Source organism: Somniosus microcephalus, chromosome 8 (genome assembly GCF_052327205.1).
Source record: "Somniosus microcephalus isolate GS21.2 chromosome 8, FLI_Smic_1.0, whole genome shotgun sequence".
Lineage (NCBI taxonomy): Eukaryota > Metazoa > Chordata > Chondrichthyes > Squaliformes > Somniosidae > Somniosus > Somniosus microcephalus.
This window is the reverse complement of record NC_140994.1, coordinates 25,267,446-25,293,809: the sequence shown is the minus strand read 5'-3', so window position 1 is coordinate 25,293,809 and position 26,364 is coordinate 25,267,446. Positions and strand designations below refer to the sequence as shown.

The 26,364-nt window shown below is 41.9% G+C and overlaps 1 protein-coding gene and 3 non-coding genes across 6 annotated transcripts in view; all 4 read right to left on the bottom strand.

Annotated features, from left to right (window-relative positions):
* eif3a (eukaryotic translation initiation factor 3 subunit A) overlaps nucleotides 1-26,364 on the bottom strand; it is a 50,913-nt gene that overhangs the window by 4,987 nt on the left and 19,562 nt on the right. For 2 of the 3 annotated variants that reach the window (XM_085994383.1, XM_085994384.1), the window contains 16 exons: nucleotides 25,741-25,940; nucleotides 23,163-23,371; nucleotides 20,930-21,101; nucleotides 17,644-17,748; nucleotides 16,634-16,732; nucleotides 14,858-14,974; nucleotides 12,692-12,877; nucleotides 11,571-11,918; nucleotides 10,513-10,617; nucleotides 6,287-6,400; nucleotides 5,967-6,089; nucleotides 4,668-4,821; nucleotides 4,394-4,578; nucleotides 2,999-3,120; nucleotides 1,302-1,564; nucleotides 695-824 (listed from right to left, as the gene is read on the bottom strand). In XM_085994383.1, coding sequence (XP_085850509.1) covers nucleotides 695-824; nucleotides 1,302-1,564; nucleotides 2,999-3,120; nucleotides 4,394-4,578; nucleotides 4,668-4,821; nucleotides 5,967-6,089; nucleotides 6,287-6,400; nucleotides 10,513-10,617; nucleotides 11,571-11,918; nucleotides 12,692-12,877; nucleotides 14,858-14,974; nucleotides 16,634-16,732; nucleotides 17,644-17,748; nucleotides 20,930-21,101; nucleotides 23,163-23,371; nucleotides 25,741-25,940 — 2,632 coding nt within the window. Of the gene's footprint in view, nucleotides 1-648; nucleotides 825-1,301; nucleotides 1,565-2,998; nucleotides 3,121-4,393; nucleotides 4,579-4,667; nucleotides 4,822-5,966; nucleotides 6,090-6,286; nucleotides 6,401-10,512; nucleotides 10,618-11,570; nucleotides 11,919-12,691; nucleotides 12,878-14,857; nucleotides 14,975-16,633; nucleotides 16,733-17,643; nucleotides 17,749-20,929; nucleotides 21,102-23,162; nucleotides 23,372-25,740; nucleotides 25,941-26,364 lie in introns of all 3 variants that reach the window. The other variant, XM_085994385.1, reaches the window with a different exon arrangement.
* Nucleotides 15,652-15,782, bottom strand: LOC147113384 (small nucleolar RNA SNORA19). Its single transcript, XR_015079429.1, has one exon. It is a non-coding gene; the product is annotated as a small nucleolar RNA SNORA19 (small nucleolar RNA).
* On the bottom strand, nucleotides 17,018-17,150 carry LOC147113383 (small nucleolar RNA SNORA19). The gene has a single exon (XR_015079430.1). It is a non-coding gene; the product is annotated as a small nucleolar RNA SNORA19 (small nucleolar RNA).
* On the bottom strand, nucleotides 19,970-20,106 carry LOC147113382 (small nucleolar RNA SNORA19). The gene has a single exon (XR_015079431.1). It is a non-coding gene; the product is annotated as a small nucleolar RNA SNORA19 (small nucleolar RNA).

Here is a 26,364-nt window from a genome sequence, read left to right as displayed (position 1 = left end):
TGGAGTTCAGAAGAATGAGAGGCAATCTTATCGAAACATATAAGATTGTGAGGGGGCTTGATCGGGTGGATGCGGTGAGAATGTTTCCACTGATGGGTGAGACTAGAACTAGGGGGCATAATCTTAGAATAAGGGGCTGCCCTTTCAAAACTGAGATGAGGAGAAACTTCTTTACTCAGAGGGTAGTAAATCTATGGAATTTGCTACCCCAGAGAGCTGTGGAAGCTGCAACATTAAATAGATTTAAAACAGAGATAGACAGTTTCCTAGCAGATAAGGGAATTAGGGGTTACGGGGAGAGGGCAGGGAAGTGGACGTGAGTCTAGGTTCGGATCAGCCATGATCCTATTGAATGGCAGAGCAGGCCTGAGGGGCCGTATGGCCTACTCCTGCTCCTGCTTCTTATGTTCTTATGTTCTAAAAAAGGAACATCTCTACTGGAATATTCAATTGTACTGTCCATTTACAATTTTTTAGTCAGGATTTCAAGTTTTGAGATGGGAGTGGGGATGAACAGCAACACAATCAGCATATATAAAAAATACCCAATATGCAAACCCCTCCCTCCCCCACCAAAGGTGGTCAGTATTTAAATAAAAGCAATCTACCATAACACGCCTTTAGCAGAACTGCCATTAATAGAATTACCTGGAAGAAAGAGACATAGTTTGTTCATAATCCTTGATCTACAAACCTAGGTGCCGGACGGCGATCATCTCTATCCAAATCTCGATCTCTATCCCAGTTATCTTCTGAAGGCCTGGTGTCTCTGGGTGGGGCCCAGCTTTCTTCACGCGCCTTTTCCCTTTCTCTCCATCCACCACCTTAGGTACAAAGGAAAGAAGAAATGCTGAAGATTGTTTTGTTCTTACTTGTACACTACTGCCATCCTTATGGGGTGCGGTTTTAAACTTGTGCAAATCTCTATCTGAGTTTGTCTACAAAAGCATTCCTGATTTAGCAAAACTAATATGCTCTTGTAAATTTGCTTTAAAACAATTATATTTGAGCATAACATACACAAGAATTGTTCTTACTGACTCTCCTTTCAAAGAATTCTCTAACACTATCAGCACAAGGACTGCAATGGTTCAAGGAGTAGGCCCACCCACACCTTCCCAAAAAAACTAGGGACGGGCAATAATGTGGCCTTGCCTGCAGCACCCAAATCCAGGGAAAAGCTCCAAGACCGAAAGCTGGGCAGTTTATATATCCAACTATATACTTCAAAATGTACATTAACTCAATTCTCTCAGTTAGAAAGACCATGTCCAAAAAAAGTTTAACAAGATTTCTTGTACCAGGTTTATCAAGTGGTCTCCATGGGCCAGGTCTTGAATCCTCCACACGCCGAGGAATCCGGTCATCATCCCGGCGGTATGATCGGTCATCATCCCGCCAAGATCCCTTCTCATCATCACCCCTTCTGAACAGCGGGCCTCGATCATCGTCTCCTCTTCTGAACAGCGGCTCCCTGTCGTCATCCCGCCGAATTCGGTCCTCCCCACGGCGGAATGCAGGCTTATCATCATCAAAGCCACGACTATCCCCTCGACGCCACTCTCTAAGTGTAGAAAAACAAACAAGTCACAAACTATTAAAAGATTTCATAATTATATCCACCTGCAAAATGCTAGAAATGGACTTTGGTATAGAGGGCATAATTTCAAAGTTTGCAGGCGACACAAGTAATGAGTGGTGAGTAGAATAGTAGCAGACTTCAGGAGGAGGTAGGCTGGTGAAATGGTCAGACTAAATTTAATGCAGAGAAATGCGAATTGATGCATTTTGGAAGGAAACATGAGGAGAAGCAGTATACACTAAATGGTACAATAGCAAAATACTGTGGATGCTGGAAATCTGAAATAACAACAGAAAATGTTGGAAATACTCAGCAGGTCAGGCAGCATCCATAGAGAGGACAAGGGGAACCCTATCGTGGTTCTGGGAGGGAGGGGAAGGGGTGAGAGCAGCAGGAAATGGAACAGACACAGTCAAGGGCCATGTCAACCACAGTAGAGGGGAATCCTCGGTTGAGGAAGACATGTCGGAAGCACTTGTATGGAAGGTGGCATCATCAGAACAGATGCGGCGGAGACAGAGAAACTGTGAGAATGGAATAGAGTCCTTACAGGAAGCGGGGTGGGAAGAAGTGTAGTCCAGGTAGCTGTGGGAGTCAGTGGGCTTAGAGTGGATGTTTGTCGATAGTCTATCCCCAGAAATGGTACAATATTAAAGGGGGTGCAGGAACAGAGGGGTCCACACACACAAATCTTTGAAAGTGACAGGACAAGTTGATAAAGCTGTTTAAAAAAAAAAAATGGGATCCATGGTTTTATAAATAGAGGCACAGTGTACAAAAGCAAGGAAGTGATGGTAATCCTTTATAAATCATTGGTTAGACTTCAGCTAGAGTATTGTGTCCAATTCTGGGCACCACACTTTAGAAAGTATGTCAAAGTCTTGGAGAGGGTGCAGAGGAGATTTACCAAATTGGTACCAGGGAATTCACTTATGTGGAGATACCAGAGAAGCTGGGATTGTTCTCCTTCGAGCAAAGAAGGTTAAGGGGAGATTTAATAGAGGTGCTCAAAATGATGAAGGGTTTTGATAGAGTAGATAGGGGGAAACTGTTTCCACTGGCAGGAGAGCCGGTAACAAGGGGACGCAGATTTAAGATCATTGGCAAAAAGGCTGGGGGGGGGGGGGTGGAAATGAGATTTAAATTTTTTTTTAAACTCAGCATGTTATGATCTGGAATGCAATGCCTGAAAGGCTATTGGAAGCAGATTCAACAATAACTTGCATAAGAGAAGTGGATATACTTAAAAAGGGAAAATATGCGGGGCCACAGGGAGAGAGCAGGGGAGTGGGACTAATTGAACTGCTCTTTCAAAGAGCCGGCACAGGCACGATGGGCCGAATGGCCTGCTTCTCTGCTGTATGATTTTATGATAATTAACTTGGTTGTAACCGCTATTTTACTATAACTACATACGCATCAGTTCCACCGCGCCTCCACTCGGAGTCCCTTTCTATAACACGGGAATCCCTTTCTATAACACGGGAATCCCTCCAGCCATCTCGCTCGGAGTCTCTGTCACCCCAGCGCTGTGGTTCCTGTCAAAAAAGATAAATTGAAATATGTAACCATCAAGACTGATGAATAGTAGCTTCTTTTGAGAGAACAATTTCTTCATAATTCACATCCAAATTCAGTTCAACTGCAATTCTTCACCAACAGAATGAATCCTGTTGTATACAAACAAATATTAACTTAAAGCGAGTTGAAAGCCAACTTCAGTCAATTCTTCTAGTAACAAACTTCTAGTTTTTTTAAATTGTGGGTCAACCTTTGAGACCCAAGCTCATCTAATGACTAATGTAGCAAAGCCTCCACCAGCTGGGAAAATGGAAAGTTTTGATAATACTTTAGAGTTACAGCTTGCAATGGGATCGGACTACAGAACATTCATCTTTCCAAGTAGTACAGACAATTCGCCTAAAAGCAACTGACAATATAAGCACAAGTGGCAGCATTAAATACTTTTAAAATCAATTACACTGGAGAAAATCTTCATAGATGTTATCTATCGTGCTAGCTCTTCAAATGAATCATCCTGCATGAACTAGTACAAATCACAGTTGAAATAAAAACATTCTAATAATGCAATAATCACATCACCATTCACCTTCAAAATTTAAGCAAATTTTACCCTTTAGTAAGGTCACTAGGAATATTTTGCACATTTCATACCAAAATGCCATAGAAAAATTTCACTTGTCAATTAGCTTTATTGCTAGATGCCACACTTCTTGTGTGATTATCTTAGTTCATCACCTCAAATTGCTCCCATCCACTAGCTGTAGATCTGTGACAATTAGTATTTTACCCAGTACTGCATGGTTTTCTCCAGAAACAGCCCAACACTCTAAAGACAGAATCTACAATCATGCTTCTGGGGTCCTTTCCTCAGTTTACGTGGACTACATTATGAAAGTTTCACACCCGCATTGCTCATTACTGAAATCCTGGGTGATGATACTGCCTCAAGCTACAGCATTTAGTTCTTCCAGGCACAGAAAGTGAAAATAATCCCATGGCAAGAAACCTTTGCTTCTTATTCAGAAAGGAGTAGATCCCATCAAAACTGTGCATTTGAGGCAAGGTTATACATCATCTTCCTCCTGGATTGCTCAATAGACCACTGCATAGAAGCAAGGTGTTCAATCACGTGGAAAACAGACATTGCCCACCTTGATCCATTTGAATTCCACTTTTTGCTGCTATATCACTGAGTGTCAATCACAACCATCAGGCAATTCCATGCTCTAGACATCTGAAGCATAGCAGTGAACAAATGCTAGGATAATTTTAAAAAAGCGCCATTACCTTTCTGCGAATCTGGTCTTCCGCAACTTTTCTTTCTTCTTCTTTACGACGCTCTCGTTCTTCAATTTCCAACTCTCGCTGACGCCGTTTCTTTTCAATTTCTTCCAATTTTCTTAGTTTTTCCTGGTATTCACGCTCCTCTGCTTCCCGTTTTTCACGCTCACTGCGTTCCTTCTCTTCACGTTCTAGACCGAGAAGAAACTCCAAAATAAGAATCCCTGCCTTGCAACAATTCAGATGATGTTTCTTTCGTCATGAATCTAGATATTCAAACCTTTTATAAGCTTTTCTTCCTCCAATCTTTGAGCTTCCTCCTTTTTTTCTATGTAGTAGGTCTTGCGTCTTTCATCTTTGCGCTGTTTCTTACGTTCCTCTAAACGCATATTCCGTTCTTCGCTGAGCTTATCTTGGAAATTCTTCAGTTTTTCCTTTTCTCAGAACAAAACAAAAAGCAACTTAAGATAAAGAAACAGCGCCCTTTGCTTAGGTCTGCTGTATTGAAGTGATTTAAAGTCACTACTGGAGCAATATTTTTATGGACAAACTACTGAGCTTATGAAATTAACAAAAAAGAATATTGCTTCTCATGGGTGATTTCAGAAGTTATGCGGCCAAGAATATCTTCAACAACAACTTACATTTATATAGTGCTTTGCATGTAGTAAAACATCACAAGGTGACTCACAGGAGCATTATCAAAAAAACAAAGTTTGACACCGAGCTATATAAGATGTTAGGGCAGCTGACCAAAAGCTTGGTCAAAGAGGTAGGTTTTAAAGAGCGTCTTAAAAGGAGGAAAGAGAAGTAGCGAGGCGGAGAGGTTAAGGGAGGGAATTCAGAACTTAGGGCCTAGGCAGCCATGGCCGCCAATGATGGAGCGATTAAAACCGGGGATGTTCAAGAGGCCAGAATTGGCAGAGCACAGAGATCTCGGGGGACTGCAGGCAATGTTCCCACAAATTATTTATTTATTTATTTTTTAAAGGTGCGTGGCCCCTTTAAGCAGCTGCACAGCCCAATCACAGTTTTGCGCAAAATTTAACATGGGAAAGGCCGGTCCCGAGCTGCGTGGGACCAGCAGAGAGCTGCGCAGCTTAGAGGGAACATTGATTGTAGGGCTGGAGGAGATTAGAGATAGGGAGGGGCGAGGCTATGGAGGGATTTGAAAACAAGGACGAGAATTTTTTTTAAAAAGCAAGGCATTACTTAACTGGGAGCCAATGTAGGTCAGCGAGCACAGGGGAAATGGGTGAGTGGGACTTGGTGTGAGTTAGGACACAGGAGGCAGTGTTTTGGATGACCTTAAATTTATGGAACTAGGGAGGCTGGCCAGAAGTTCATTGGAATAGTCAAGTCTAGGAGGTAACAAAGACATGGATGAGGGTTTCAGCAGCAGATAAGCTGGGGCAAGGGCAGAGACGGGAGATGTTACGGAGGTGGAAATGGACGGTCTTAGTAATGGAGCAGATGAGGTAGGAAGCTCAACTCATGATCAAATACAACACCAAGGTTGTGAACAGACTGGGCCAGCCTCAAGCTAAAATATTATAACACGTTTTAAAAAATTGCAGACCTCATAAACTGTACGTCGTGAAGCCATAAGCTTGGCTAGAAACATTTCTCGATCCTCCATCATTCTTGACATTCGATTCTTGTGCTCCAGTGCCATCTCACGCTCTACTTTCATATTAGTGATCTGTAAATAAAAGTATTTTACAATCTTCAACTACACACAGACAGATGTAATTTAACCCTATTGTTAAACCACAAAGAGCAATTTAACTCAAGTTACAACATCAAGGAACGTAGAGCGCAAAATGTTCAAAATGGCCCAATTAAGTAGCAATCAAGAGAATGTCTGAAATGCATATGTATACAAATTATATCACCCACCCGTTCTTCCTCTTGAAGCTCCCACAATTCCATATCTTTTATTCGCTGTTCCTCAAAAGCTTGTTTGAGCAAAGGTATTTCTTCCAATCGTTTGGCTCTTTCGTAAAAGTCAATCTGCATAAAACAAAAACAAACAGCAATGAGTGTTTCTGGGTGTTCTTTCATTTTCAGAACTCTCAGTATTACAGTATTCTGGAGAAATTGGCTGTTGGGTGGGGGGGGGGGGGGGGGTTTAAACCAACTTGGCAGGGGGTGGGATACGGAGTGGAGCTATAGTAGGGGGTGATGCACAGCCAAATATAGAGGAAAAAACAAGTCAGCCTGGAAGGCAGAGCAAATATGTAACGGCACAAGGGAGTAGGGCAAGGCTGGATGGCATTTATTTTAATGCAAGGAGTCTTACGAGTAAGGCAGGTGAATTGAAGGTGTTAATGAACACATGGGAGTATGAAATTGTTGCTATCAAAGACATGGTTGAGGGAGGGAGGGGCAGGACTGGCAGCTCAATATTCCAGGGTATAGAATCTTCAGGCGAGCCAGAGGGGGGTGTAAAAGAGGGGGTGTCGCAATATTAATTAAGGAGTCAATTACTGCTGTAAGGAGGGATATCTTAGCAGGTTCCTCTAATGAGGCCATATGGGTAGAACTTAAAAACAAAAAGAGGGCAAGCACTTTGCTGGGAGTGTACTATAGGCCCCCAAACAGTCAGGGGGAGATAGAGGAAGAGATATGTAGGCAAATCTCAGAAGTGTAGAAATAATAGGGTAATAATAGTAGGGGATTTCAACTTCCCCAATATTAACTGGGATAGTCAGAGTGTGAAAGGCTCAGAGGGTGTAGAATTCTTAAAGTGCATCCAGGAGAGCTTTTTGAGCCAGCATGTAGAAAATCCTACAAGAGAGGGGGCGGTACTGGACCTAATTCTAGGGAATGTAGCCGGGCAAGTGGTAGAAGTGTCAGTAGGAGAGCATTTTGGTGACAGTGACCATAATTCGGTGAGATTTAAGGTAGTTGATGCGCCATCAATTACTCAAATGACTGAGGTTGAGCGAGTAACAATCAGGCTTTTATTAACTAAAGAATGAAGGTCTTGTCTCGAGTGGTCGACCCGTCCAGAATACTAAGGGACTGGGAGGTAGTCACTTATATACCTGGAATAGTGGGAGGAGTCAGCCGAGGCATGTCCAGACCTGTACCTAGTGGAATACACATACAGACACAGACAGGTATGACAGTGGTTTACCACAGTAGTCATGGAAAAGGATCTGGCCAAAGTGGACTGGGATCAGCTACTTGTAGGAAAATCCACATCAGAGCAGTGGGAGTCTTTCAGAAAGGAAATAGAGAGAGTACAACGCCAACATGTTCCTGTAAAGGGTGGGACCAACAAGCCCAGGGAACCCTGGATGTCAAGAATGGATTAGGAAAAAAAGGGAGGCTTTTGGCAGATACAAAGGACTAAAAACAGTGGAAGGAGTATAGAAAGTACAGGGGGGTACTTAAAAAAGAAATTAGGAGAGCAAAGAGGGGGCATGAAAAACCACTGGCGGGCAAAATAAAGGAAAATCCCAAGGTGTTTTATAAGTATATTAAGGGCAAGAGGATAACCAGGGAAAGAGTAGGGCCCATTAGGGACCAAAGTGGCAATCTGTGTGTAGAGCCGGAAGATGTGGGTGAGGTTTTAAATGAATATTTTGCATCTGTGTTCACTATGGAGGAGGACGATGTAGGCATAGAAATCAGGCAGGGGGATTGTGATATTGTTGAACAAATTAGTATTGAGAGGGAGGAGGTACTAGCGGTTTTAGTGGGCTTAAAAGTGGATAAATCCCCAGGCTGCTGTGTGAGGCAAAGGAGGAGATTGCAGGGGCTCTGACACAGATTTTCAGATCCTCTCTGGCCACAGGGGAGGAGGACAGCTAATGTAGTACCATTATTCAAGAAGGGTAGTAGGGATAAAACAGGGAATTACAGACCAGTGAGCCCAACACCAGTGGTAGGGAAATTATTAGAAAAAATTCTGAGGGACAGAATTAGTCTCCACTTGGAGAGGCAGGGATTAACCAAGGTAGTCAGCATGGCTTTGTCAGGGGAAGATCATGTCTAGCCAATTTGATTGAAATTTTTGAGGGGGTGACTAGGTGCGTGGATGAGGGTAGTGCAGTTGATGTAGTCTACATGGACTTCAGCAAGGCTTTTGACAAAGTCCCGCATGGGAGACTGGTCAAGAAGGTAAGAGCCCATGGGATCCAGGGCAATTTGGCACATTGGATCCAAAATTGGCTTAGTGGCAGGAGGCAGAGGGTGATGGTCGAAGGTTGTTTTTGTGACTGGAAGCCTCTGTCCAGTGGTGTACCACAGGGATCGGTGCTAGGTCCTTTGCTGTTTGTAGTGTACATTAATGATTTAGATATGAATGTAGGAGGTATGATCAGTAAGTTCGCAGATGACACAAAAATTGGTGGAGTGGTAAATAGCGAGGAGGGAAGCCTCAAGCTACAGGACGATATAGTTGGTCAGAAGGGCAGAACAGTGGCAAATGGAATTTAACCCTGAAAAGTGTGAGGTGATGCATTTTGGGAGGACTAACAAGACAAGGGAATACACAATGAATGGTAGGACCCTAGGAAGAACAGAGAAACCTTGGTGTGCATGTACATAGATCCCTGAAGGCAGCAGGACAGGTAGATAAGGTGGTTAAAAAGGCATATGGGTTACTTATATTCTATACCTCAGTTAATGAAGGCAAGAGCAGGGAGGTTATGATGGAGCTGTACAAAACGCTAGTTAGGCCATAGCTGGAATACTGTGTGCAGTCCTGGTCGCCACACTATAGGAGGGATATGATTGCATTGGAGAAGGTGCAGAGGAGATTCACCAGGATGTTACCCGGGCTGGAGCGCTTCAGCTATGAAGAGAGACTGGACAGGCTGGGGTTGTTTTCCTTGGAGCAGAGAAGGCTGAGGGGGGGACCTGATTGATGTGTACAAAATTATGAGGGGCATAGATAGGGTAGATAGAAAGGAACTTTTCCCCTTAGTAGAGGGGTCAATAACCAGGGGGCATAGTTTCAAGGTAAGGGGCAGGAGATTTAGAGGGGATTTGAGGAAAAGCCTTTTTACCCAGAGGGTGGTTGGAAGCTGGAACTCACTGCCTGAAAGGGTGGTAGAGGCAGGAACCCTCAACATTCAAGAAGCATTTAGATGAGCACTTGAAACGCCATAGCATGCAAGGCTACGGACCAAGTGCTGGAAAATGGGATTAGAATAGATAGGGCTTGATGGCCGGCGTGGACACGATGGGCCTCTTTCTGTGCTGTATAACTCTATGACTCTAATCTTGTGCAATGTACATTTTACATAATAGCTTAGAATACACTACCTTCATCAATTGACCATCAAATCTAAAGCAGCAGCATACTGGTACACTTGGCTTGACAAGTTTCATTACTGTGCTCCTAATGATTGTCAATGCAGATTTGAATAACCAAGTTACTTCTCCCAGGTGTATGACGCTGTAACTCGGCAGAAATCATGTAGCTATCAGTTTTTAACCTGTTACAAGAACAATCTAGCAGATTCAGCTTATTTTGGTTAGAGCACCAACTATTATAACACAGATGTAAGCACAGGGAAATGATTAGTGAACCTTTCTCTTGGTACGACTCAATGTCAGACTATTTTCTCACCGACAACAGTCTCAAAAATATTAGGTAAAACATAATTAGTTTAAATTCTTCTCTGCATGTCATTAATACTCAATTTTTATGCCCCCGTGTCATTCAAAGGCTGGTCGGAGATTGGCCATCTGCCAACTGTGCTCAAAACAGCCACTAGGAGCTTCACTGACCTGTTCTCCATCCCTCCTTCTAAAACAGGAAAGTGTCTAACTTTGTGCTCCACAATAATATAGTCATGATTGGTAATTAACCATATGGAAAATTGCAGATGCAACCCCATGTTTTATTACTTCATGCTACAATGCAATGAAGTACCAAAGTGCCACCCTAACCCACTGAAAGGTACCCTTACTAGCATTGCCATTGTTACACCACAGAGACTCAATATCACAAAGACAACTTGTCTCTATGGCTTCTTATTGATCACCTTAATTTAATTATTACATCATCAGTACCAACATTCCTACTTCACATCTTACCAGTAAGCAGATGTCACCATTTTTTTTAAAATCGTGATTGTGGTTCATCAAATAATCCATCTGCTCACCTTCTTTTCCTGATTTTTCAGACGTTCTTGAAGTTCCTTCTTTTCTTTCTCCAGCTGCTCAACCTGCTTTGCCATGATAAAATCTGGATCCAGTTCTTCGAGGTCCTGTGAAAAATTGTGGGATTATAACAATCACCAAAATATACAGAACAAAATTTGCGTTGACAACTATAAACACAGTAGCCTCTTGTACAAACTGAAGCCGTATAGATTACAAGAATCAAATTTTCACTTTACTAGGTAGTTCAAGTTCTTGCCCACAAACCCCTTAAAGCAAGTTCCCTGATCTCAACAAAGCAGTGGAGATGGGAAAATAATGTTACAAAATGCACTTCTTAATATGTAGTTACAGAGCAAAGCGGGAGCGTGGGGGCATATTGCCCACCAAACCGGCATGAGTGCGGGAATCCGAAGAAACAAGTTTAAAATTTACATTAGGCGTTGGGAGGCAAATATATTTATATAAGATTAAAATTAGCATGTGTGTACTGGACACTCTGGGAAAAGTCTTTAAAAAGTCGCTATCTGCAATTCTTGTTTGCTTCCTAGATTTACGAAATATCACCAGACAGCATCTATTGAAGGCTGAGGGGTGACCGGAGAGGTCTTTAAAATGATGAAAGGTTTTGATAGCGCAGACACCGAGAGAGCGCTTCACTTGTGGGGAAGAGCAAAACTAGAAGCCATCAATAGAAGATAGTCACCAAGAAATCAAATAGGGAATTCAGAAGAAACTTCTTTACCCAGAGGGTGGTGAGAATGTGCAACTCGCTACCACAGGGAGTGGTTGAGGCAAATAGTATAGATACATTTAAGGGGAAGCTAGATAAGCATATGAGGGAGGAGGAAATAGTGTGTTATGCTGATAGTTAGATGAGGAAAGACGGGAGGAGGCTCGAGTGCAGCATAAACGCCAGCATGGACTGGTTGGGCCGAATTGTCTGTTTCTGTGCTATATATTCTATCTGATATTGTTTGCCCCAAGAAAAAGCATTTTACGGACAGGGACTAAGAAAACAAAAGACTTGGAAGTAAAAGCATGCAGTATTGTATCTTACCTCAATGTCGATATCTTTAAATGCCTTAGCTCCCAGTTCAGTTTTTTTGATCTGCTCCAGGCGCTCTCGCACGTGTTTCCGTTTGATGTTTTCATGCTCTTGCAGGAGGCGTTCTTTCTCCCTCTCCTGGGCTTCTTGGCGTAAACGCTCTTCTTCGGCCTTGCGAACTTTCTGAAGCTCTGCCTCTCGCAATTCCATTTCCTCTTTCTCCCGTTGAACATTCAGGCTTTCCAGGCGTTCCTTTCTCTCCTCAATAGTCTGACGACGGGCAAGAATACGCTGGTGTTCCTTCCTGGCATTCTTCAAATAAGCACTGACAGCCTGCTGATGCTGCTCTTCCTTCTCATTCTAAAGCATTAAATAGAGGAAAGGTGAGGAGAGGAACCTTAAATCCATGAGTGCAAACTTCTTATAAAACAGCAGAAACTCTTGATATTTAAACTTATACATATGTAGAGCTACCCTCACGACTCAGCTGTTTGAGGCTATAAGCAACTGAGCCACACAGACCAGGAAGCTCCAGGTTCAATTCTCAGTCCAAGCTGAGTTAGCGGATCTTGGCTAAGTCAACTATACGGAAGGTGACAAAAGGTTTCAGCATCCGTGGGCCACAGAGGGGGGAAAGCTGATTATCTAGTGAGCTCTGCTGGGATTAGAACATAAGAATTAGGAGCAGGAGTAGGCCATACAGCCCTTCGAGCCTGCTCTGCCAGTCAATAAGATCACGGCTGATCTTCAAACTCAACTCCACTTTCCCTCCCAATCCCCATATCCCTGGATTGCGCATTTCCTTTTAAAAAGTCAGCCAGCATCTGGCATTCATGGCAGCTAATTACAATTCTTAAGACTCTCCAAATCAAGTAAGGAGAAAGTTTGATAATGGATTGCATTATCTACGTACAGGAACATACCCCACTTTCCTTAGCCCAGAAAAGATTGTTACAGGCTGGCAATAGTCGAGGTGTAACAATATTCTGTATATGTACAAGTGCTGCTGGAGTTTAACATACAGCTTACCAGCACACAGCACTGCTAAGATTCCTATTGCTTGCCCACTTAGGATCACTAGACCCATTAGGGCACTGGCTTGCAAGGTTATCTAGTCAAGAAAAAATACTTACAAGCAAGTGTGTTGGCTTGACAACTTGAATAGCCTTAGCTAATGCAGCAGACATAGCAGTGAGCTGGCTTCTGATCTGCTCTGAGGGCATTGGCTGCAAGTAAGGGCCCACTGGTGAATCTTCTCGCGGAGAATAGTTAAGGTCCGAGCCAAAACTCAAATTACGAGAAGAATGATCTATGCGAACCTAGAACAAACGTAGACAGTTAACAAACATCAGCATGTAATATTTCTTTCCCTTCTGAAATGTTTTTTGTAACTCTTAAAAACAAAATTACAAAAATAAAACTCAAATCAGATACAGAACCAATTTGGAAAAATATCATCCAGATCTAATGAATGTCCACACTTGAAAAATACATTTACTTGAATATATTTAACCAGTGCCACAAGAGCCCACATCTTGGTTGAAGCAGGATTAATTTACCAGTAAGGTTACTAGAAAACTTATCGTTTAAAGACAAGTTTACTAGAAATTACAGTCTGCGCTCTAATCAGTGGTATAAACATTTTGTCTAATAATGGTATGGCCTCCAACATTCTATGTACAATTTTAAACACAATGGCCTGGAATTTTCATGGGAATTCTCTCAATCTACTGCTGTTATTTTCACCATGGAAAACAGCATTAATGACTAGAATAGGCCGTTTAGGTTGATCTTTCACTGAAGTTACAGCAGGAGAACCCTGCAAAAATTCTCACCCAGTGTACACAAGTCGTCCATTTACAATTTCCTCTTTGGAATTAATTTAACCACAAGTACCCATTTAAGATTTGAAAATAAAGCTACTTAGCTTTAAGTCAGACTTTTGATAATGGCCCGGAATGTGCTATCAGTGGCGAAGCAAAAGGTGCTCGCCGCTGGCCCAGAAGTAAGCACCACACAAAGATCTTGCAATCTGGGTGTCGAGAATTTTGGGGTTTTCCGGTGTGTAATTCAAATCAACGCAAGTTCATTGGGATTCCCAGCGAAGAGCTGCTGTGACGTCAACAAGCTGTCTAAGCAGCCAATCAAAAGGCAGAATTCTCAGACAGCGAACCAGGAAGTGGGTAAGCTCCTTTGATTCTAATGTTTTAAAAATGTTAGAGAGCGCAAAACAAAGACTGGGGCTCTCACATAGGGAAACGGCAAACCTGAAATAAAGATTAACAAACATTTTTTTTTAATTTTCAAGTTACATTAAACTCTTGTTTAAATGGCACTTTATCATCCGGAATACTTTAATAACCGGCAAAATAGATATATATCAATACAAAACAACACCCAGTAATTTTGCCGATTCTACCATATATTTAACGGAACATTCTGTAGGTGAGTACCCAATTATACAGTACATTACTTGATTTTTTTTATTTTTGTTTGTGTTAAAAATTGCCTTGGTAGGTATACCTCTCCGTTATCCAGAATTTTTCATCAGCTGGCACAATCCTGGGCCCATAGGTGCCGGATAAGAAAGAGTTTACTGTACTTAAATTTTTATTTATTAAAATGGATAAATTTGACACTCCAAAATTAAAGTTAGTTTTTCAGGGCCATAACATTTGTTTAGCAGCCAATACCCTGTTAAAACCCGTTACACCTAATCCGAAAGGGTCTAACTTTTAACGGGGTATTTATAACAGCATAATTACTGCGGCAGAGCCAAAGTTTTCAGCAGTTTCCATGATTTGAGAGATTACACCGATTGTCGGCTCGGTGGAGGGGGTGGGGGGGCACAGCGCAGCCTGCGGAGGAGCAGCGAATGACAGACCGCAACTTCGGGATTTCTGCACTGGGCGGCATGTGCGCTAAATCCTGAAGTAGCGATCAGTTTCAAAGATGAAATGACGGCGAACGCTGCCAGTCATCAGGACTGCAAATTCCGGGCCATTGTATTAAGAGATCAGAATGGAACATTGCAACAGATCTCCACAAATTTCTGATAAAATTTGATGTTCGATCAGCGGTGCAAATTCGCACTCAAAATATATTTGCCTATCAGAGGTTCTACTGAGTCTCTCGTAGGAGTAATTTCAGCTGATTGCAAATTATGTGAGAAAGCTAACGGGAATTAATATTTAAGACTGATTTATTAAACGTTAACCTGATAACCGAGCTCAGTATTTGAAATTTAACAGAACTTTGACATCACCGCACAGATCACTACCTGTAGCTGTTGGCATTACCTGCAAATCGCAGTGTCTGGCAGCATCAACAATAGCACGCTCCAGTTGGAAGGCATCAACAAAGGGCACCAAGGAAGCCAAACGAGTAAACTCTATACTTTGATAAATCTGGGCCACCTGTGCAAATAAAAATAATGCTACAAAATCAATCAGGATTCAATCAAAATTTTTACTCTGCATACTTCCTGGTGCAGGTTTATGGCTCTACTAGAGTCTAACTGGTTGTTGCTACAGACCTTCCGGGCATCAGTGTAAACTAACCAGGTAACTGATGTCTACACCACTTGCTTAACATGAACTTAATTGTACACCAATACAGTTTTCTTCCAGAGACTGAAAATTAAAACATCAGAACAAACTAGAACTGATGCTGGAATAATTTTAGGATGCAAGTTCAGATTACTTGCGGAAGTGACCAGCACCACTGTGCCTGAGAAAATATCCAAGCCAGACCTAAATCTTGTTACAACTTTACACCAACAAAAATGAATTAAGACGGCGAGAATATATATAATAATAATGAATTTTATAAAATGATAGGGGCTTCAGTTTGGTAAATCTAGCCTAGTTAGTGACTACTGTTAATGAATATTGCCCAAGGCAGTATAAGATGGTACCTCAGGTGTACAAATAGTAAATACAAATAATTCAAAATACACTCAAATTCAAAAGTGAGAGACTTATGAAAATGGAAAACAAGATGGCAAGTTTTCCTATGAATGCTTGGTGCCACAACAAATTGGAGAGATTAGTTCAAAATAAAACCATCATGCAGCCCTGTTCAATTCAAACATTTTTGTATAAAGGAGACTGGCAATAATGGCCATTTGTTTAGCCACTCTGCTAATTAACCTTCAATTTTGCTCTAGCACATCAGAAATATCTCTGCTCTCAAAGACAGAAAACAAGATAATGAAATGTGCTTCTAAAAGGATGTGGTGCTGACAATACTTTACAAAAGGTTATAATATACTCATTGTTCTTTGAAGACAGGTAATGTTCACCAGTTTTTAAAATAACGTCGAAGTTGGCCAGGGGAAATAAAAATAGGGATGAGCATTAAACTCAATTTTGAATATAAAAGGATCAGTTCGACCATTTCAGTCTCTGGAACGGTCTCTTGGAAACAGCAATATTCTAGTACAGGAAACTTTGTTATATCCGGCACCGACGGGACCGAGCTGTTGCCGATCTATCAAAACTGCCGGACATACAAAGTTAATGTTGAAGCATACGGAGGTTTTCATCTCCGTATCTGACAACAAACACTGGTAAACAGTCGGCCTGTACCTTGGAAGCGTCTCTGTAGCTTAGCAACAGCTTGAGACTTTCCAGAGCCCGACTGTTGAAAACAAAGCCACGAGAAGAAAAAAAACCTAACAAAACAGCTCCTGATTTCTGCCGGTAGATCAAGGTTCCCGGACATACAACCTCCGGATAAACCAAAGTTTCCTGTAATGCAGCACATGTCCAATTCCTTGAAGTTATGTTACAGAAGCAAATTTTGATTAAGGGCCCCTGAACAGAGAGCAAACAGCAGATGAGAATAGGTGCAACATAAAAATACATACAGGGAACAAGAAAAGAGAATTTTAAGCCACAAACTGAGCAGCAGCTACATTCTGCAGTCCAAGATGGCAGGAATAACCATTTTTAAAATGACAGCAAGACACCCTCAGACACCAGTTAAGTTTTAAACCTAGGCCCTTTACATTAGGTTTTTCAATCCTAAAAAATGAACTGAATTCCTAGTGTTCTTTTGAAATATGTACACACCTGTTGAAGGAGTCGAAGGATGGTGTTGTTCTGCAAATGAGGCACATAATGCTGAAGGTCAGGTTCTTTTTCTGACTGATCTCGGACCCAATTGAGAACCTTAAGTAGGAGAATGAGAAAGGCGAAATTATGGTTGGTGTCATGTCAATCCCTGCCAAATTACTACTTAAATATACTCTTCAAATAAATACGGTTATACATAATACAATGATTGAAATAGAAAAGTATACGAGTAGTCAGCACTTTTGCAATTCCTGGCAATAAAGGGCTAACCAATCTTAGCAGGTACTTATCAAGGACATTTGTATATAACCTAAACATTCATAAATAAAGATGTTTCATTGTTGCAATATAGGAAACAAAACTTATAAACTGTACTAATCTAAATGTATGGAGGGGACTGGCAGCTTTGGCTACATGGTTAGACCATCTGCTAATTAACCTCCAGTTTTACTTTAGCACGTTAGAAATATCACTGCTCTCACAAGAACAGAGAACAAGACAATGAAATGTGCAGACAGGCGCACCACTTAAAATTACAATATGGAGAGAGAAAGAAACAGGAGTAGGCCACTCATAGCCTCAAGCCGTTCCACCATTCTTTTAAAATCATACCTCAACTCCATTTACCCGTCTTTGCTCCATATCCCTCGATACCCTTACTGAATAAAAATCTATTGATCTCAGTCTTGAAAATCTCAATTGACCCAACATCCACAGCCTTTTGGCAAAGAGTTCCAGATTTCTACCACCCTCTGTGTGGAAAAAATGCTTCCTGGTTTAACTCCTAAAATTAGAGCGAGGCCATTTAAGATTATGCTCCCTTGCTCTGGATTCCCCTACCAGAGGGAATAGTTTACCCTAAAGCATCCTTTTAAGTGCATCACCTTGATTAAACATTGGAATAGCTTTTAATTAGGCCACAATATGAACAGTACACCTTAGACTGTCAACTGATCCCTGTTAAACAGACCAAACACAGAATATGGAAGCCAAATGTTGTTCATTACCTTAGTAACACGCCCACAAAGCTTGAGCGGGTGGAAGTCCATTTCTAACCAGTTATAGACCTCCTTCACTTCGGGTACTGCGTACTGCATCACATTGAACCGGACCTGTTTTTTTTTTATAAAAAGAAATGGGCTCAGAAAGGAGACTGAAATTCTAAATTATCATTCTCAAAACATTGTTGAACAGTCTCTACAGATAATTTATCTACAAAGTCCATTTAAAAAAGGAAGAATGTGCCAAAGGTTCAGCCTTAAAAGGAGCCTGGACAATTTCCTTGACTGATGGAGAAATTTCTTATGCATTCCCACTTTAAAGCTATGGCGCACCACACCATATAGACACTGAAGGACTGACTGCATTATGCCAAGATCTCAAAAAATACCTAATTCAACAGTGATAATCGAGGAACAACAACAGAAAATGCTGGAAAAACTCAGCAGGTCAGGCAACATCCGTGGAGAGAAATTTGAGTTGACGTTTCGGGTCGGACCCTTCTTCAAAACTGGAAAGAAAAGAAAATAGATCGAAGGCAGGGCTGCGATCGGACAAAAGAAGTGAAAGAGACAAAAGGAGTAGAAGAGACAATAAAAGGTGTTCGAAGCCAGACGAGATGGTAATAGGCTGAGATTAGGTGTGAAGTGTACTGGCAGGGCAAGAGATAGCTGCCAGGTGGGAGAGTGAAACAAAAGGAAAGGGGGGGGGGGGGGGAAAAGGAGTGGAAAAATTACAGGTAAAAAATTAATGGGGGCCAAGGTTATGAGCTGAAATTGTTGAACTCGATATTGAGTCCGGAAGGCTGCAAAGTGCCTAATCGGAAGATGAGGTGCTGTTCCTCGAGTTTACGTTGAGCTTCCGTGGAACAATACAAGAGGCCAAGGACGGTGAGGTCCAAGTGGGAATGGAGCGGTGAATTAAAATGACAGGCGACCGAAAGCTCGGGGTCACCCTTACGGACTGAACGGAGGTGTTCCGCAAAGCGGTCACCCAATCTGCATTTGGTCTCCCCAATGTAGAGGAGACCGCATCGTGAGCAGCGAATACAGTATACTAGATTGCGAGAAGTACAAGTAAATCGCTGTTTCACCTGGAAGGGGTGTTTGGGGCCCTGGACAGTGGGAAGGGGGGAGGTATAGTGGCAGGTGTTACATCTCCTCTGCTTGCACGGGAAGGTGCCAGGCGAAGGGGAAGGGCTGTTTGGGGTGATAAGAGGAGTGGACTAGGGTGTCTCGGAGGGAGTGGTCCCTACGGAATGCTGAAAGGGGAGGGGAGGGGAAGATACGTTTGGTGGTGGGATCACTTTGGAGGTAGCGGAAATGCCAGAGGATGATCCGTTGAATGGGGAGGCTGGTGGGGTGAAAGGTGAGGACAAGGGGAACCCTATTGTGGTTCCGGGAGGGAGGGGCAAGGGTGAGGGCAGAAGTGCGGGAGATAGAACGGACACGGTCTAGGGCAGTGTCAACCACGGTAGAGGGGAATCCTTGGTTGTGGAAAAAGGACATGTCTGAAGCACTGGTGTGGAAGGTGGCATCGTCAGAGCAGATACGGCGGAGACGGAGAAACTGGGAGAATGGAAGAGAGTCCTTACAGGAGGCGGGGTGGGAGGAAGTGTAGTCCAGGTAGCTGTGGGAGTCAGTGGGCTTGTAGTGAATATTGGTCGATAACCTATCCCCAGCTTAGTCTGATTTTTCTCTTCACTTCTTTTGTTCTCTCCCAGCCCTGCCTTTTCGATCTATTTCATTTCCTTTCCAGTTTTGAAAAAGGGTTAGACCCGAAACGTCGATTCTAATTTCTCTCCACGGATGTTGCCTGGCCTGCTGAGTTTTTCCAGCATTTTCTGTTATTTCTGATTTTGTTCAAGTTGCACAGAATTTCACTAGCCGTGTGATAGGAATGTCAAACCCTAAGACTTTCAGCAGATCCCTGCTAAATACAGAATAACTGCCAGCACTGCCTGAATTTTCTTCACACGGATATTTAACCTTAAAATTTTAATTTAATTGGATTCTGTGAAACTGATTGCAAGGATAATGGTCAGCAGAGATAACGGATATGAATTGTTAGGAGACAGTCATACATATCCACTACAATGGGCTTGTACGAGTTTTTTTGCCAGATATGGAAGAATATCTTGCTAATGTTAAATCAGACACAGTTCAAATAAAATGGATTATCTTAAAGATGTAATTTAATTCTTGGAAAGAATTAATTGTGGAGACCAGTTATTAATTACCTATCTAATTACCACATTAATGACCTCTTCATTTGGTATTTAATATAGCTGGCCTGCTTATTTTTATAAACCGCTAGATTTCCCTATATGACCCGTTTTGTCTGAAGGTGACTGGCAGCAGTGGCTACATCTGAACCAGCCACGCTGCTAATTAACCTTCAACTCTTATTCTGGCATGCAAGAAATATCACAAATCTCACTAAGATTGAGAATGAGATAATGAAACGTGCCATACAACAATACACTGCGTTCTGCCGCAATGGCAGATCTGTACACTAGTATACTTTTTCAGCTTGGGTGAAAATGTTTCTTTGAAAAACTTATACAGGTAGACTATCCTTTATCCGAAAACCTCGGGACCAGCCGTGTTTCGGTTTTCGGAAAATTTCGGATTTCGGAAGGTATTTTATAGGACTGGGAAATTTGTCGGGGGTGGGTCGGCAGGGGGGTCGTCGGGGGTGGGGGTCATCGGTGGGTCGGCGGGGGTCGTGCGCCACTCTGGTCATGTCGTGCGCACGACTTACGCTGAACGAAAAAACCTTCGGTTTTTAGAGGGTTTCGGTTTTCGGAAGTTCGGATAAAAGGTAGTCTACCTGTATTATATTATAATGAAGGAATTTCTACCATTACGTAAAAAAGTGTTCTTCAAAAGGACTGAGTCTCTGGAATCCAACAGGGCTGATACATGAGCTTAACTAACCCCAATTTAATTACTAATATTTTTACACGAGAATAATACACCCGGGTAGTGTAATGGTTATGTTACTGGACTGGACTAGTAATCCAAAGAATGAGAGTTCAAATCCCACAGCGGCAGTTTGAAAATTTAACCAGTTTTTAAAAAAGTGATCATGAAGCTATCTGATTGTCGCAAAAACCCAACTGGTTCACTGACGTCCTTCAGGGAAGGAAAGCTGCAGTCTTTACCCGGTCATGCCACACCAATGGGGCAATAAATGGTGCCACACCACGTGAATAAATGAAAAAAAAAAAGACTTGGAAAAATTAAGGTTTGCTCTAGTGGGATGACAATTTGGGCACACTAAAAATCATACCATGTCATTAATCAGGCTTTGTCGAGTCGGAGGTGCCTGCAATCCCAACAGTGTAGCCAGTCGTCTGTGCTTCTCGACAATAATACCATCCATGTCCAGCAATCGGGCAATGTCTGTCCTTTCAGGAGTAATAGGAATTGATAAAGTAGCCAAAAGCACTCTAGTAGACATCCTGTAAATGTAGAGAATAAAAAGAATGAATGAAACCAGAGAATATAGCCCTCTTGTTACATTATTACAAAGCATGCATTTAATGTGACCGTTGAAACACTTAATAGCTAGCAGCACACTTTAAAAGAAAAAGATTTTAACTATAAATCTGGTGAATGGGGAAACTAGATGTTGTGACTGTGGAATACTCCAGCATAAATTGTTGTGCACACATGCACTGCAGTTACCATCCTAAATAACAGCAGTGTTGACTTTTAATGTACCATCAGGTTGTGGTTCTGTATTACAACTAGGAGCTAGCCTGCATTTTTAAAGAAATAGCAAATTGATAAAATACTGTTAATGCAATGAGCAAGACTTCATTATTTCTTACTAGCAAAAGTTGTATCAAATTTGAAAACTCTTCGCAATCTGTTAGACCTGCCATCTTACAATCAAGATTAGGCAGGAACTACCTCAACATTACATCAATCAATACCATTAAATACAGTCAAACTGGCATCCATTTTGGCCGCTGTAGCTTCAAATATTTTTTTTTAAAGAATGAACTTAAAATAATTAAATTTCCAAAAGACAAAAAAATATTTTAAAAATTCACTTTTCTCTTCCCTCTCGTTCTCTTCTGTGCCCCATGTTTAAAAATTGCTCAGAATGCCTGTACAAATGTGCATTTTTTTTGAATGAGAGAAAAATCTAATTCTAGCAAACAATGCTATAGTACTGAAGCATTGTTAACAGAAAAGTAAAAAGGAACCAGTAACTATCTGCATTGCAGGAGTTAACACTTTGAGAAGGGACTGGATAACGTGCCAGGTTTCCAAGTGCTAAAAATGGTTTTAATGATGGAGATGAATTGATTTGTGCTGTAAAATGGTAGAGTTTGGTTATAAAGACGTCAATTAAATAGAGCAGCTTCGGTAATGAACAAACAGCCTGCTGCAAATCAACACGCCATAAAAATATTTGTACTACTAACCGAAGAAGCCAAGCTCAAATGGATTTAGACATTTTCATTTATGGTTAATTGTGCCAACAGTGTACAAAAAATGACAAAAAGAGTTTACTCAGGTCATTAAAAAAACAAATTAGGTTATGCAACCAAATTTAATGAAATGTCGTTAAGGTCACACATTCCTCTTGTACTCTTTCTCCAATGCTATATACAGGAAACTCTTTTTTAACCGGCACCTAAATAGCCAGAAACCTCTCTTAACTGGCAAAATTCAGGAGTAGGTTGTAAGTTTTACTATATATTCCTGGATCTGTGGCCATGTAACCGGGGTTCCTGCACCTGTGCAACAGGGACCCCTGGATCTGTGGCCATGTAACCGGGACTCCTGCACAAGTGCCGTGTGACCGGGACTCCTGGATCTGTGGCCGTGTAACCGGGACTCCTGGATCTGTGGCCGTGCGACCGGGATTCCTGCACAAGTACCGTGTGACCGGGACTCCTGGATCTGTGGCCGTGTAACCGGGACTCCTGGATCTGTGGCCATGTAACCGGGACTCCTGCACAAGTGCCGTGTGACCGGGACTCCTGGATCTGTGGCCGTGTAACCGGGACTCCTGGATCTGTGGCCGTGCGACCGGGATTCCTGCACCTGTGGCCGTGTACGGGGCTCTCGTACCTTGGTAAGTATACCTCTCTGTAATCTGGACTTTTTGATCAACCGGCACCACGCCGGTCCCGGATAAAAAAGCATTTCCTGTACACAATTTTGCCTTCAAAAGCCTAAATGGGCAATCTCATCTGCAACTGTCAACAGCAGGTGTGACTGTAACCTGGATTCACTCACCGTATTATTAATCTCACCCCACCCATGGGAAGCACCTACCAACAATCCTAGAGATTGAGAACTCACACCCTCATGGGAAAATAGGAACCTACATCTTGCCACTCCATGGTGTAGGACATTAGCGCACCAATGGCACCTCAACATATCCTTTTAATGCTGTAGTGTTCCACCGGATCAGCATGGTGTCTTCTCCCCAAAGCTTTATTACAACCTACAGAAAGTACCTCGGTGTTCATCACTAGTTATACAGTTAAATATTTTTGCACCTCTGCATCTCCTCTGGGGATAGATTCTTTCTCATCTCTCTGGACAAATGGTATAGTCGGTGAAGAGTGGATGCATGAAACAGAGCATTTCCTGATTTCCAGAATACTGTGGAAACTTTATTATAGTAGTTAGCCATCAGTTGGGGCTTGGGAGGCTTCTTAGACAACGAGAACAGTCCATGAATGTCTTCTACTGCTTTGAAAGCTTCCTGTAAAATAAACATGCCTTTAGAAACAAACACTGTACCAGAATCCTCATTAATCCAGAAATTTATAGACCATTATGAAAGCTTTAATTCCCACACTGTTGAATATTTTTAAGATGACCTAGAATACACAGATTGCTTGGTAGTTACAAAAAAACACTGGATTCAATTAGGAGATACCATTCTAGTCCACACCCCAACCAACACTGTACTTCATATTCCTCCCTACTAGGCAAGTTTGACAATCTCATTACGGATCTATCCTACTGTTGGAAAGGGAAACAAGATCTAAAGTCAGCTCCATTTATTATGGATGCCCATACAGCAGACAAATCCTGCAAACTAAAGCCAGCAGCTAATGTTAAATCTATTTTATATGGACATTGCAACTGGTTTCAACAGACATGGCTGACCAACAAAACTGCAACATTTGTCAGCAGTTTGTTGGTCTCGGCGTTGAACCATCCTTCTAGATCTCTTGCATGCAGCAATTTGATTAGAGCGTCGACCGCCTTTTTTAAAGATATAATCCAGACATTTTATCATTACAGAGCTTCACGATGCAGCCAGCACCTGCAAGTTTAACTACGCTCTGCGTTGGTAAGCAGAGCGTATGCTGTAATATCAGTTGGAAACCAGTCAACATGTACTCTGTTCAACTCACCAGCACTTTAATTCGGACTCTAACTGTAAGCAGTGCTGGTAAGCAGACCAGAGTGTGCAATGACTGCAAGGTCAACTGATTGACCTCGCAATGACTGCAAGGTCAACTGATTGACCTCATCAATGTAGGAGTTTATATAAACTGGCTGCAATGAAAGACTCTGCAATTAGTTTAAAATCAAGTACAAAGCAAGTTTCCGACCCCTGAAACAGACAGAACACCATACAAAACAACTTCCTATTCCTGTACACTGATATAAATTATTTCTCATGGTTAGCAAAGTAATGCAGTGTTTCTCCAAATCAAGTTCTCTCTAAAGAGCAAGGATACTTTCCCCTCATTGAAGCCACATAATAAAAAGGTATTACATATACAGTGTAAGGGGTCCCAATCATTTCCCTTAAATATTTTAAGTAAAATAGCCAAGTTCTGTAAATCATTCTGTGCACTTACCCCCAAAAAAGTAGTGATATAGATAGAGCCAGGAAGGAAACTCTACATCCAACACCCCCAGCAAAAAGTGGCTCTGCCACTCAAACTCTGCTGGTGATTACTTAAAAAAGCAACACCTAGAATGCTCTGCTCTCTTCCAGGTTTGCCTAGAGGCTCAGCAGCACACAGCTGATGTGCCAGGACCCAAAACAAACGCAAGACAGAACATAATGGACCTGAATTTGCGGGGTCGGCTTCCCGCAGGGAAAATGCCTCCGATCCGCAAATAAAACCCACGCCTACCTTCTGCCTTGGGATCCACGGAGACTCGCACTCCTGGGCCTCTACGCATAGGCATGTGTAGAGGCCCGCGTATCCCAGGGGGAAAGGCGGTTCCGCAAGCGCCCCTGGGATCACGTGGGCCTGCCCAAGCAATGCAAGAAGGGGGATCCCCATTTACGTACCAAATAAAAAATTTTAATTACATATTTAAAATTAATTAAAATACAATTTAATTAAAACATTTAAAAAAATGTAATTTTTTGAAAAATAAATTTTAATGTTTTAAAGGGACTAAAAATAACTAACTTATTTTACAGGTGTTTTAATGTTAAAAATAATTTTTTTCAATTATTTAATGTTCATTTAAACTCTTACGCAGGTAAAAGCAGGTCTTTTGCATGCTTTTACCAGACATAAGAATGCCACGGGCACTCGCTGGGCAGTAGTTGGGCAAATAGCCCAACTCTCCGACCGTGGATGTCCATTTCCCGGGGATGGCTACGATTTGACAAGATGATTCTTGACAGATCGCAAGTTCCAGGTTTTCGTGCATGCACTTACCCGGAACTTGCAGGGCCCTTACAGGCACGCACGCTCCCGTAGGCACCGGAAAATACAAGCCAATGTACCCCAATCCAGATCAGTGCAAAGCATCAGATACAAAATAACATTTTTAAGCAGATATTTCCTCCACTACCAATCCATCCCTGAAAGCTAGGACTACTAACAAGTGCTGCTCCTGGCTATCCAGCATGTTCTCTGTACAGCTGTATGTTCATTCTGTAAAGTTTCATGGATGCCTGTGTGTTCATTTAATAAACGTTCAACAATCTCGGACTTCATTTATTTATAGGGCCCAACACAGTAAGTGTAATTTGCATCACCCTTAATAGTACTGTTTTACGATAAACAAGTTTATAGCTATGCCTTACTTTAAAAACCATGCATCTCATTATGGACAAGCCAATGGAATTTAATGAAGTGCATCTGTTACCTGCCAAAGCTCCATACTAATTGCACTATCTAGTTGTACAAGTCGAGTCTCCAGATGCATGGATTGGCTCTCAGGATTATTAAGATTGATTGCTGTGCTTTGGTTATGGTGACGCTGAATCTGTCCCAAGTGCATACGCAAGTTGTCACATAACTTGCGGAATTCTGCCTTACGAGTATACTGCAGGCAGAATTTAAAAGCTGCAACAAAAAAAATGAATTTGATAATGTACAAGTAATTTTCAAAAACAATTTCCAGTGCCAAATGCAACAGATTACAGTCCAGCAAGAGCAGGACTGGGGCAAATTGTTACATTTTTAAACAAAAATAGTAAATGTGGCACATTATGAGGTTTTTCCCCCAAACGAGAACAAGGACAGGTTATCCCAAACTTGTGCTTGTACACTGAATAAGATCCACCCAGTTGCGGAATGCTGCAGGGAATCGAGAAAAAACACCCAAGACACAAAAAATACCAGATATACTGAAGTGGCAGCAAACAAAATTGTTGGTCAAAGGAAAGTAAAATTCAAAAGTTTAATCACATTTCACTGTCCTCATTTCAGACACTATTTAAATTAACAAGCTATCACATTTATTTGTAGCATTATTTTTTTGGGACAC